At 37.6% G+C, this 12,287-nt stretch overlaps 1 protein-coding gene across 8 annotated transcripts in view; it reads right to left on the bottom strand.

Annotated features, from left to right (window-relative positions):
• LOC135106823 (neurochondrin homolog) overlaps positions 1-12,287 on the bottom strand; it is an 89,051-nt gene that overhangs the window by 851 nt on the left and 75,913 nt on the right. For 5 of the 8 annotated variants that reach the window (XM_064016170.1, XM_064016171.1, XM_064016168.1 and 2 more), the window contains 4 exons: positions 5,815-5,995; positions 4,225-4,341; positions 3,214-3,350; positions 1-1,752 (listed from right to left, as the gene is read on the bottom strand). The exon at positions 1-1,752 is cut by the window's left edge and continues 851 nt beyond it. In XM_064016170.1, coding sequence (XP_063872240.1) covers positions 1,567-1,752; positions 3,214-3,350; positions 4,225-4,341; positions 5,815-5,995 — 621 coding nt within the window. In that variant the 3' untranslated portion in view covers positions 1-1,566. Of the gene's footprint in view, positions 1,753-2,287; positions 2,425-3,213; positions 3,351-4,224; positions 4,342-5,814; positions 5,996-7,859; positions 11,449-12,287 lie in introns of those variants that run through there. The other 3 variants (XM_064016166.1, XM_064016165.1, XM_064016173.1) reach the window with 2 other exon arrangements.

The following is a 12,287-nucleotide window of genomic DNA, read 5'->3' on the forward strand; positions in this document are numbered from 1 at the left end:
CACACACACACACACACTGAATACATGGCAAGAAAATTACTAATAGAACTGACGATAAAGTGGCGTAACAGACACAAAGAAATAAAAAAACCTCCATCAATCAACAACAACAGCAACAACAACAACAACGATAATAATAATAATAATAATAATAATAATAATAATAATAATAATAATCTAATACAACCTTTCTAGTGGTTGGACCCTGGAAACAGTACACAGAAAACACAGTACAGCAAAGTGTGTGTGTGTGTGTGTGTGTGTGTGTGTGTGTGTGTGTGTGTTTTAAGGCAGACTGATTTTATCTTACAAATCTACAATCGATATTTTCATTAACATAGACTTGTTGTTAACAGCAGCTTATAATTTGCCGACTTAGAAGTAACAAGTACCATTAAATTTATCAAAACTCCTTATAAAAATGCAAGTAAAATTAGCAAGCAAGGGGCTTGCCGTCAATGCCACACCACAAATTATCAAAGTTCACTGTTCCTATGTAAAAACAAATAAATAAATAAATAAAAAGTAAATAAATAATAAAATAAAATGAATGAATAAAAGATAAATAAATAAACTGCAATCATCACATATCTTTAAAAAGGCTTTTGTGGCTCTTCTCCTAACAACATTAATCACATGTAAGTTGAATTATGATTAATCAAAATACCCTTCTATCTCTAAAACTAAAAATAACTTTTCGTCAGACATTCATTTTTCCGATGATCAAGTTGTTGAGTTCTGATTTTCTTTAGAATGAAGCAAAGTGATTTTTTTCCACAACGCTTTACAATGTACACTCACTTCCTTTAGTATCAGTGCAAGAATAAAGGCATGGTAGCCACGTGTCATGAACGGAATGTTAACCTATGCTTAAACTTATATTTTCTCATTGCTTCCTGAGGTTTTCCCGCATTACGACAAAAAGGTGCAATGCAAAGGTGTTTATAAGAATATCTTAGGACTAATGTGACCATTACATGACTAAATGAAAAATATAAATTCGTTTACTTTCGGCATTTTAAATTCTCTAGAACACAGGATATATAAATAAGATCATATACTACACCATGTCTCTAACGATATAATCTTAATTTTATATCTATTTGTTTTTATTTTGTTTATTTTTTTATCATTTTTACGTACAAAGTTAATGCCAAATAAACGCAAATCATGTATGAAATAATTATACTCATCGCTTCTCTCAAACCTTCGACTAAACTAACCAAAAACTGGTCACACAACTCATCACTGACACAGCCACTATCATTGCCCAATAAAATGTTACCTTACCCTCAGTACCCGCGGCAGCTTATAATATAGGAACAGACTCGTGGCCAGACCCTGCAGGCAACCCGTAATCACACCTGTAACATGTATGAGACTGTGGGTGCTTGAAGTATGTTTTTTTTTGTTTTCTTTATTAAAAGAATGACCATACATGACGTCTGAGTAAAAGAGCCTCCGTCCACCCATCTTGCTGCTATGAGAGTGATATTGAACGCGTCACTTGTTATCTAAGTACAGGCCAAAGCTTTACTAGGTATCGTATTAGGCTTTGGAAACGACCTACGACTTATATAACACTGTTTGAAGGTCTTTTATGTTATCAATAGTAAAGTCTGGTACAATATCATTCGGAGCTACTTTGCCTCTTCCATTGAGCCAGACAGTCATTTTTACACCAACGTTCTTTCCTCCCAAAATGTCCGCCTCAATCTTGTCTCCAACCATGACGCATTCACAAGGCTTCACCTGGAAAAGAGAGAGAGAGAAAAAAAAAAAAAACTTAGAAGCAAAGAGACTGCTGGTACCATAAAATTTGCATAACTTCATCTAGAGATGACTGCAGTAGGCATGTGACGCTTTACCACTCCCTCTACAATGTATCTCACAAAATGGAGGCCAAGATCTTGCCGGTAAACACCACTTGTTTGGCTTTCCTCGGAACTGAAGATGCATTACATACGTGAATTTCCACAACTTCGAATGTTCCTTTGTCTCTGGTTGGAAGTGATGGACTCAAGTCTCATCCATGGTTACGAATCGCAGGCGAGACTCATTAGGCTCACCTCTAAAATGACTGGATGGCCTTTCGAAATTGTGCGCTGGATGTGCTTATACATCCTGGGAGATGCCCAGGTCAGCGGCAATGTAACAGGGGCTTATTACTACAGGAAATCCAAAGATATGATAATAATACTAAGGAAGGATAGACTTTCCAACAGTGCAGTATAAAAGAATTGATTCAAACGTAACAGAGAGAACCTGGAAGATGACTCGTTCTTACTTATAGACAATCTACCAAAACTCTGTCGACTTCTTGCAATAGTCTTCCGTGTGGTGACGGTAACTGGCTTTCCCGGAGGAGGATCGTCTTAAAGAAGGATCGTCTGTTTCAACTCAGCAATCCACTTCTTTACTACGCTGTAAGAAAGAATTGGTGTTGACAACGTATCTCTGGTTCTTTTAGAATGATAAACCCCAGTGACTGAGCGGATGACAACATGATTGTCTATATTATCCATTTACAGCTGATACTTATGGGAAATATGTCCCCTTGGGAAAAATGTCCCTGGCGCCTGTTCAGTAGTACAAATTATGCGCGGAGGGACGAAAGCACAAGCCCCAGCCTGATAGTGGTGTTTAAAAAAATAATACGATTGTTTGATTATATTTTGATAGTTATTTGTGCTCGAACAGTCAACAGTCAAGCTGGAGGTCAAGAGAAATGAGAGGTAGAAATCTGATCATATGGAGGGCATTCTCCCCGCGGTATATTTAGGCTAGTTTGTCAGTTTGACTACATTTGAATACTAATTATTTGTGCTTGAACATGTTCCTACAGACTACATAGCAGTGGACCTTCCCTGTTTGTTTGATGTGACAGGGCAGTTGGTGAAATGAGTCCTATTAAAACTTGAATAATCCTTTTGGCCCTTTATTTTGGGGGAACTGACACCTCAATGGACCTTTTTTTCTTTACATTTTATTTTTTGTTGCCCTTGGCCAGTACTCTCCTACATGAAAAAAAAAAAAAGTCACGCAGGACGGACTTCTCAGCGGACGTACTTCTCACAACACTGGGTTTGAATTTCCTATTACTTAAGAAAAAAAAACAGAAAATAACGAGAGAGAGAGAGAGAGAGAGAGAGAGAGAGAGAGAGAGAGAGAGAGAGAGAGAGAGAGAGAGAGAGAGAGAGAGAGAGAGCTTACCTGTAACTCTGCAAGAGCGATGTCAAAAATGGCCCTGTCAGGTTTCTCCACATTATGGTCTCCACTTATCACGACTGAGTCACAATACTTCTGGACCCCTGTCTCCTTCACCTTCTCCCACTGAGCTACTGATGGACCTAAAAAAGTAACAAAGTGCACATCTCACACAAAAGCTTGGATATACACGTTATATATATCACTCCACGGGAGTGCTTGGCGTCACGAGTCCTTGTCCAATACACGGGAGTTCATTCACTATTCAATTACTGTAATACCTGGACTGCTTCCTTAACAGATTGCCATATGATGATGATGATGATGATGATGATGATGATGATGATGTGTGTGTGTGTGTGTGTGTGTGTGTGTGTGTGTGTGTGTGTGTGTGTGTGTGTGTGTGTGTGTGTGTGTGTGTGTGTGTGTGTGTGTGTGTGTGTGTGTGTGTAATAAGAGTGCAGAAATTCAAAGAAAATATTATATCTTGGGAGAAAAAAAGAATGATGAGCTTGAACCAATCTTGTAAAAACATAAATAGATAGATATAAATAGATAAACACACACACACACACACACACACAAATAAACAAACAAACAGCCGCTTAGCAAATATAATTAATTGGCTACTTGCAAACTGACTTGGTTGTCAATGTTTTTTTTTCCCCAACAGTATGGTGTATTTTTGCAAAAACAACTAGACATTTTACCCTTTTACTGCTGCGATCACCGTCTATTAACGTTAAAAATGTATCATATGCTGTAATTATCAGTACTGAAAAGTGACAAAGCATCATTCTCGAAATTCACAACACACTTGCAAACGTGTAAGATATAATACATGTAGTGCCACACTGAGTCTTGGGGTGTTGGAACCTGAAGCAGCTTACATTGCAGTATACATGTAAGAGACAAAGGGACATGCAGCAAGTGTGAATGTAACAAGTAATACGTCACTCTTCCTTGGCGTGAGCAGAGTAAACAGGAGTACTTCTTATATTCACTGTAGCTACTTACCATTCGTTACTATTCCTATGGTGAAGTGCGTTCCAAGGTCATCAAGCAACTGCCTGACGCACGGCTTCAGGCACAGGTGGCTCAGCCTTTCACGTTTCCACACTAAGTACACGCTGTCTGAAATGTGATACCAAATTGAAAACTGCACTGCACTCTATCCACTCTGCTCCGGCTGCTTGTTCCCGAGTCCATTCAGTTATGTACTCCAGAAAAGTCTTGCGTGTAACTTTTGATGCAGGAGTGTGTCTAATACATCTACGTGCCTACCTGTCTATGTGTCTATCCATCCATCCGTCTATCTATCCATCTGCATATCTATATAGTTATCTATCTATCTATCTATTTATCACAGATAGAAAGACAGGCAGATGGATAAGTAGATAGATAGATAGATAGATAGATAAACTGACTGACCGTCTGACTGTCTGTGTGTGTGTGTGTTAGTATCGTTTCAAGCACAAACCTTAATATGTTGATACGTTAAGGATAGCCACTTTTCATAATAAACATAACAACTGTTTCTCCTTTAACAAGTCATTGACCTTCCTACAGGCTAAGGAAACTACATATAAAAGGCTGTTACATTTAGCAGTCTTCTGCATCAGTCAATTTACTGTACGTGATAGCCTACGTTTAAATCTTGATCTGGAGAGATGAATTTCATTTTTTACTTCGTTGTGTTGCACTCCTTTTAATGGGTACGCAATTAGGATTTTACCACGATTCATGAAGAGAAAGTGCTCTGGCTATTATGTATTGCGAAAAACATCTAACTTCTACTGAACATTTCACCACGATTCAGTGAGTGAAAGGTCTCCGGCTATATGCATTACGAAAAATATCCACCTTCCATCTCACATATCTGCATTTCTAAAACTTACACAGGTATGGATATTATCTTTCTTTAAACGATCAAAGCCAGGAGCTACTGCGTCTGTCGTTATTTTAATATACTCTGTTTAACCAAATGTGTGACAGTAGTGTTGCCACCTGAGGACACGTAAACATGGTAGTACTGTATTATTGCTGACTTCTAAGGAAGCTAAAGAAAGAAAACAGGAAATTCGCTTGTTCTTATAAATCTGAATTTAGATTCCCCCCCCCCCTCTCTCTCTGATAAATGTATTAACCTCAATCATTCCTGTTTCTTACTATTCTCTTCAAGCTTCTAATTACTTACCACTGACTGTAATCGATATGAGTTTCCAATAAGTGATAAGTCTGTGCGGCTTTCCTAGTCTCATCAAAGAGAGAGAGAGAGAGAGAGAGAGAGAGAGAGAGAGAGAGAGCGCTACATGTTTTGTGTAAATAACTGACCGTTTCGTGGATCTATTGTTCATTTAATTTTAATTGTCACTTTCACCTTACATGAATAAGGCTTTAATATTCCTTGATGTGTTTAACAGTTCGGTAAAAATTATGGTTCATATTCGAATATTTTAAGCATCTTCCTACAATCTCGAAATGTCAGTTTTTTGTTCTTTTCTTACTATGTAACCAGTTTGTGACATATTTCAATCTGTATTAACTAGACATAGTCTCAAACAAAATTACTTTCTGTAATTTCGTCCCAGTAATTGGTTTACTTACCTAGATGTTCGTATTCTGGCGGCAAAACAGACTCCCATATGTCGCGTCTCCACTGGTCGAGTCCCTCCTGGTCGGCGGGGTAGTCCGGGGCGGGAGTCTCGCGGAACTTGTGTAAATAATCTGTCGTAATACTCAAACTCTTCTCCGTGGACATTCCTCGATTTTCTAGCCATGATGCTACCTAGAGAATATAAGATACATGGAACAAATAAGTACAGTACATCATTGACTGTATAGTCAGCGAAAAATGCAAAATGGGTAGGGATTAAGAAATACATAATTATCCGTAAGATCACTTCGTGTTCATAATATTTATTATATTCATCTCATCTTAAATGTAAAGTTTTCTCATGGTTACGTGTCCACAGTCAAAGATGCCACATCGCTTGTCTACGGTGCTGTACCTTACGTTTCCACGTTTGGGGTTCAAGTCCTGGACGGGACTCCTCATGTTTAAGTATTTATTCCACCTCCAGATCACCGTCTGTGTGTTTCTACGATATCCCAAGGTGTACCATGACACAAGGAAGGCGACTTTGTGGTCCTGGTACATGTAACTTGCTAGAGTGACGCGGCAGCTCAAAGGCTGGCATAAATTATTAGTATAAGTTTCCATCTTCCGGTCTATAACCATCTCTGCACCCTTACTTCACCTTTCTTTTCTGTCTGTTCTATCTATTCAGTGATATATAGACACTGCTATGTTCTTAAACCTATTAACGATCGTGTTACAGAGCTCTGGCCAATCACCCACTCCTTTATTATGCATCAATTATCTCAGCCAAACCGATTCACTCATACGATCACACTACTCAGCATTTATCAACAGTATTTGCTGGATGTCTAACTGAACAGGAACCAAGCAACTTGCGTTGTTATTTCCAGTTGCTGCTCTTTTAAATGTATTAACTGCATGCATCCCACACCTCACTGCACAAGATTTCCTACTTTCATACCACTAATGTAAAAGTTCACCTATACTATTTCCATTCTTTTATCTCTTTTCATTTATTTCCAACTTTCAGCCTGTTCATTTTCCCCTTTTTCATATATCTAATTACTTCAAGAGAGGGATATCAACACACTTCTGGAACAAGATTGGTCAGCAATTTGGAAACTCATGTTACTGTACTAACTTCTTGGAAGCAGCCATTGAGCAGTCTTTTATTTTCCTGTTCTTTGTACCTTTGGTCAGTATCCTTGTAAAAAAAATAAATAAATAAATAAAAAAGAAAATAAATAAATGCTTTCACTTCCAAGGTGTGACTTGTTTTATCTTACATGGAAAACTAAAAGTAAGTGTTTGATCTTTGAACAGCTTTTTTCTTCAGCATTCCCATATTTATCTTTCAGTTGACCTCCACTATTATCTGGTTCTCCTTTCCTTTCTCATCTATTGTTAGCATAGGCTTTTGTTCAGTTTTCATTCATTTAATTAATTTTCTTTGTCTTTAGCATGTATTCCAATTTTCAGACCACAGCAGATGCAGGGGGGCTTCCTACGGAATGTCCACACCTTTAAGAGAGTTCATACACCAATGGGCCCCACCAGATGCACCCACACCTCCTGCCAGGGGTCAATGAGAGAGCATTTTCATGCACTCACCAATAGTGACAATGGTGAGTGCAGTGACATAGAATATCAGATTAAAGAAATTTTTACCACAGTATGGTATTGTAGCTCATCAAATATTACAAATATTACAATGACCCATTCTGTCCAAGACATATAAGTATATCTGGCTACCTTGTGATGTTCTAGCCTTGGAATACAAACCGAATGTTGCTGCAGTGTGTCCTGGAACTTTCTTTTTTGAATCATAAACTGCACACCTTTACCACCATCCTCAGTCATCCCTTGGCTAGGCAAATGAGTTTCACTTGTTCCAAATACCAATAGCAAGTAGTTTCACTCCTTTGAATTATCTTTTGTAAAAATTATTGCCCTTAACAGTGAAACATATTTTTCAGGAAGCTAACTTAACTTTACTTTTTCCCTTCAAATGTGTATGTCATAATCTAACTTAGTTAAAAAATACAGTAAAAACACTTCTTTATTTTATTTTCTCATCCTCAAATCAATGAGCACAGTGGCCACATGACAAACTAGATAGGTTCATACTTAGCAAAATATTGTACAACATCTTACATCAAAATAAATGTTTTTACTCACTAAGTAACTATCCTTATGGCCAAGATTCTACTGACATTCTCACTCAGTGCCTAAATATCACACACAATATTTAGTTTTTCTATCAATGTCAGCTTGCAAGACTATTCACATTTATAAAAGTATATACTCCTATACATATATAAATAATTTTACCCTACTGACTGAATCCTTCTTTGTTCAGGAATGAGATGCAAGGATGGTGTCTACTCTTAGAAAATATTAATTGTTTGTTAAAATATCCTCTGTGACCCATAAATTTACTAAAGGCTCTCAAGTCAGTGAGATTTTTGTACAACAATGGTTAATACAGGCCAAAAGTCCTTTACATCTGCTTGCAAGTGGAAGTTTTCAAATTAAAGAGCTATTTTTACCAGAATCTGGGGCACACACACACACACACACACAAACACAACACAACACACACATCTATTTAAGATAAGGTTTAGGAAAACTAGCTATAAGTTAAGTTATGGGCCAAAAAATCAAAGTCAACACTTATCAGAAACTAAGTGATGTGATAAATCAATCATACGTATACTGAATCAGACATGCATCACAGAGCATTCTGATGTCACAAAATATCAATTACGAAACTGTAGTGCTCTTATGTAGCACTGCTGTGGGATTGCAAATAATTTGGAAAATAGCATCAGCACTCTACAACTGGATTTTGGAGGTTTCTATGTATATTTAAGAATTCTAAATAAAGGATTCTCAACCCATATTATGAAAAAAGTACATCTTGTAACTGAACCATCAGCACTAAATGAATATGAGAAAGTAACAAATTTTCAGTACAGAAAACTGGGACGTTTTCATTAAGTCAAGACTTTATAAACACATACGCCATGACCATCTGACATCCGGAAAAGGAATATCAAAATATTTGTGTGCTTGTGAGCTACCCTCTTCTCTTTTCATCCTGTCCATAACTGAAATACAGCACATGAAAAGCTCATTACAACCCACAGAATACCTGCATTCCAAACTCCTTTTTTACCTAGTTTATGTTTGCGAGACAATTTTAAATGGCAGACATATGCCTCACATCACAGTAATTCATAACATTCAATTCTACTAATTTTGTTGAACTTTAGCTGCAAACCAATTACCAGCTAACTAAATACAGTTTAACATATAAAAACTTATCCTTCAAAGTTTTACACCAAAGACATGAGAAAGTTCTTCAAGTTTGTGATTCTTGCAAACTTGTAATACCCCTTTTTCTTGGAGAATATTATTAGCAGTGTTTGAAGATTTGCAAAGCAAAGACAAAAAGTCTTCTAAGGCACTCTTCAGTCCCACATCTAAGCCTCCTTCACGGACGGTCAATAAAGTGGCGACAATAGTTTGAGGCCATTCACTTTCCATCAAGAAATCACTCAGCCATGGTATAATAGGAAGGAGAAAACTCAGTGTATGCATACCAAGGAACCACAGATCCATTAAACAACCCCAGTCAGACTCATACTTTGAGGACACTACCAGAGTGGCATAATCTCTGCTCTCTTCAACATTATGGGCATCCCAAAGGAAGCGAACAGTAGACTGAACAAACCTGAATATTGTGAAATCTGTGCTCTTAACATTAGGGTGCTGGTGCCTCAATATCATGAGACCCAGTATACATAAAGTTCCACTAAGTTTAAGGTGACATGATTCAGGTGGAATTTCAGGTAGTTTACAAAAGATAAATTTCATTACTGAGTAGTACAGTACATCATTTTGTACACGCTCAGGCTCTTGCACAACAATGTTCATAAATATATTACTAATTGTACTCATGGCCTCACCTGCAGCATGTATCTTAGCTATAGGAATGTCCACTTCCTCCTTTACTTGGGGACCAAAAGCATCCTTGATACTATTCCAGTGGAAACTAAAATATTCAAATAATAAATTTTCCAGCTCAAGATCAATCAAGATTCTACGAGGAACATCTTCCGCTGTGAGATGACAGAGCCCTGGGAGAAGAAACCGAAGTACATCAGGCAATTTCTTCTTATCCTCTGCCTTGTGAGTCACTACAGAGTGACCTTTCTTTTTTGACTTAGAGACACTGGTTTTATTGTGGTCAAAGCTGTGCTTACAAATTTTAATAATAAAAGGTAAAGTTTTATAAACATCATCTTTATTTGCTGCAGTTTCCTCAGCCAGCCAAGCACAGAGGACACGAATTGTTGCACATACAAACATATAAGTCTTTGAATTTTCTAAAACTGTATCTTCAAAGGATGCTCCCTGAAGAAATTTCAGAACTGCGTTGATAGCACCTTTAAGGGATTCATATAACTGTTGTTTATGTTTCTGCTCAAAATCTACAGCCCCATTCACAAGGAAAATTACTGACATTTCTATAACTGAGTAACAAGCAGTAATGGGCAATGCAATTGAGACAACCTCTTCAAAAGTTTTATCTTCAAGTCCCATACGAACTTCAATACATGACAAGTGAACCATCATCAGAAGAAGCTGTTTCCCTTTTGTCTCTCCTGTGTCTGTTTCTGCTCCAGCTTGCAAAACCCAAGGCAGACCAAGATTTTCTAGTGCTGCTCCTGCTAATCTAAGCCCACTAATTCGATGTTCTCTGCCTAATTTACTGAATATTATATCTGATATGCCTTTATGTAAATCTTGTTTCCACCCTTGTTGTTCCATTTCACTTGACTGTGGCTGACTTTGTAACAACTTTGTGAGAACATTACATAACTTGAATTTATTTTCTCCATGATCTACAACAAATTCATGGGCAACATGAGTCATAAGTTTCATGAAGGCTTCTGGTTCATCTTCCCAAGTTTTTGTTCCTTCTTCAGACACAACCATCAAGATGACATCAATGGCATCATCACAACCAAAGTTACCCTCTGCATATGCTTCTACAAGTGTGCTCAAAGCTTCATAGTCAATGATAGCTTCACTGCCACATTTGTCTGATGCTATACACTTCAGGCACTGATAAGAGTCTTTAATTAAAGTAAGATCAGTCTCATATAACTCAGACTTTGAAATTATTTCACACAGAATGGGGATCAGCCCATATAATACTTGACTGCCTGAACAGCATGACATTAGGGAAGTTAATATTGTTAATGCAATAGATTTGAACATGAAAGGTGGGCATCCTTCTGGCACATCACTGGTCCTCATCAAACGAGCTAAAAATGGCAAGCCCACTGCATTCATAATTTTCTTCTTGTCTGTCTCACTCAACTCCCCTGCCTTGGTAAGTTTTGTCACCATCAACAGGGCAGCAAATTTTTCAGTGTCTGATTTAGCTCGTTCAAGAATCATTACACTTTTTTCAACAGGATCAGGTACAGCTGGTGGCTCCTCCCTCTCCTTGCTGTCTTCTGAATCCATTTGATCTGATTCACTGTTGGCTTGCACTTGGTCTACCTCAGAGGTCGAGGAGTGGCTATCCCCACCGCTGGCCATATTCATCAATTGTTTATACTCAACTGAAAACAAATAAATCTATTTACTTACCTATCCATATAAGCAAATTAAAGAAATTATACCTCATTATCATATATCAATTAAGATATGTGCTATTGCCATTACACAGGATTTTATATTCATCTACACACAGGGCAAGTGACTTCAAGTGAAGGATGCACTAAATACCATTAACTACTAGATTTGGGATATGCTAATGAAAATGAAGGGTAAGCTGTAATGCTGTATGGAAATTGAGGCTGTTAAATGCTTAGGAACTAAGAAATATATGGTACATAATGAAGAAAAGTTTTTATAGATATTACTGTACAAAAAGTTAATGGTTCAATGCAAATGAGTATGTGGAACAGCATGTGGACACAGCTGTCTCTGAACACCCCATGAAGCAATTACAGTCTAAATCTAACTAATATATATCAAACTACTAAGATACCTACGACATCTACACCCATAAATTTACACATCCATAAGCATTCCTTCATATTTCAGTCCCTAAGTTTCTAAGATAGGAGACAGGATCAACTCTTACCCACAGCAATAACTGAGAGCTAGTTATGCAACATGCCTGGGTCTCTCCACATACATAGACAGTAAAGCTGGTTTATCACTGCTACACCACAATAGACGTGTCCCCTTCCCCTGCTTGTGATCATCAGCTGGTTGGACATGATGCAGAACCTCTCATCAGGACTCTTGAGGCAGTGTCACTATTTATATATTCACAACTGCTCTCCATTCATCCCTACCATTCTTCTAACCATTCTTCCTTGCTTCACAGACATCCTTCTTGCATCTAACCCTCACCTTACAAATTTACACAACTGATTGATCTCATTTATGA

The sequence above is a fragment of the Scylla paramamosain genome, chromosome 14, assembly GCF_035594125.1.
Source record: "Scylla paramamosain isolate STU-SP2022 chromosome 14, ASM3559412v1, whole genome shotgun sequence".
In the NCBI taxonomy this organism is placed as follows: domain Eukaryota; kingdom Metazoa; phylum Arthropoda; class Malacostraca; order Decapoda; family Portunidae; genus Scylla; species Scylla paramamosain.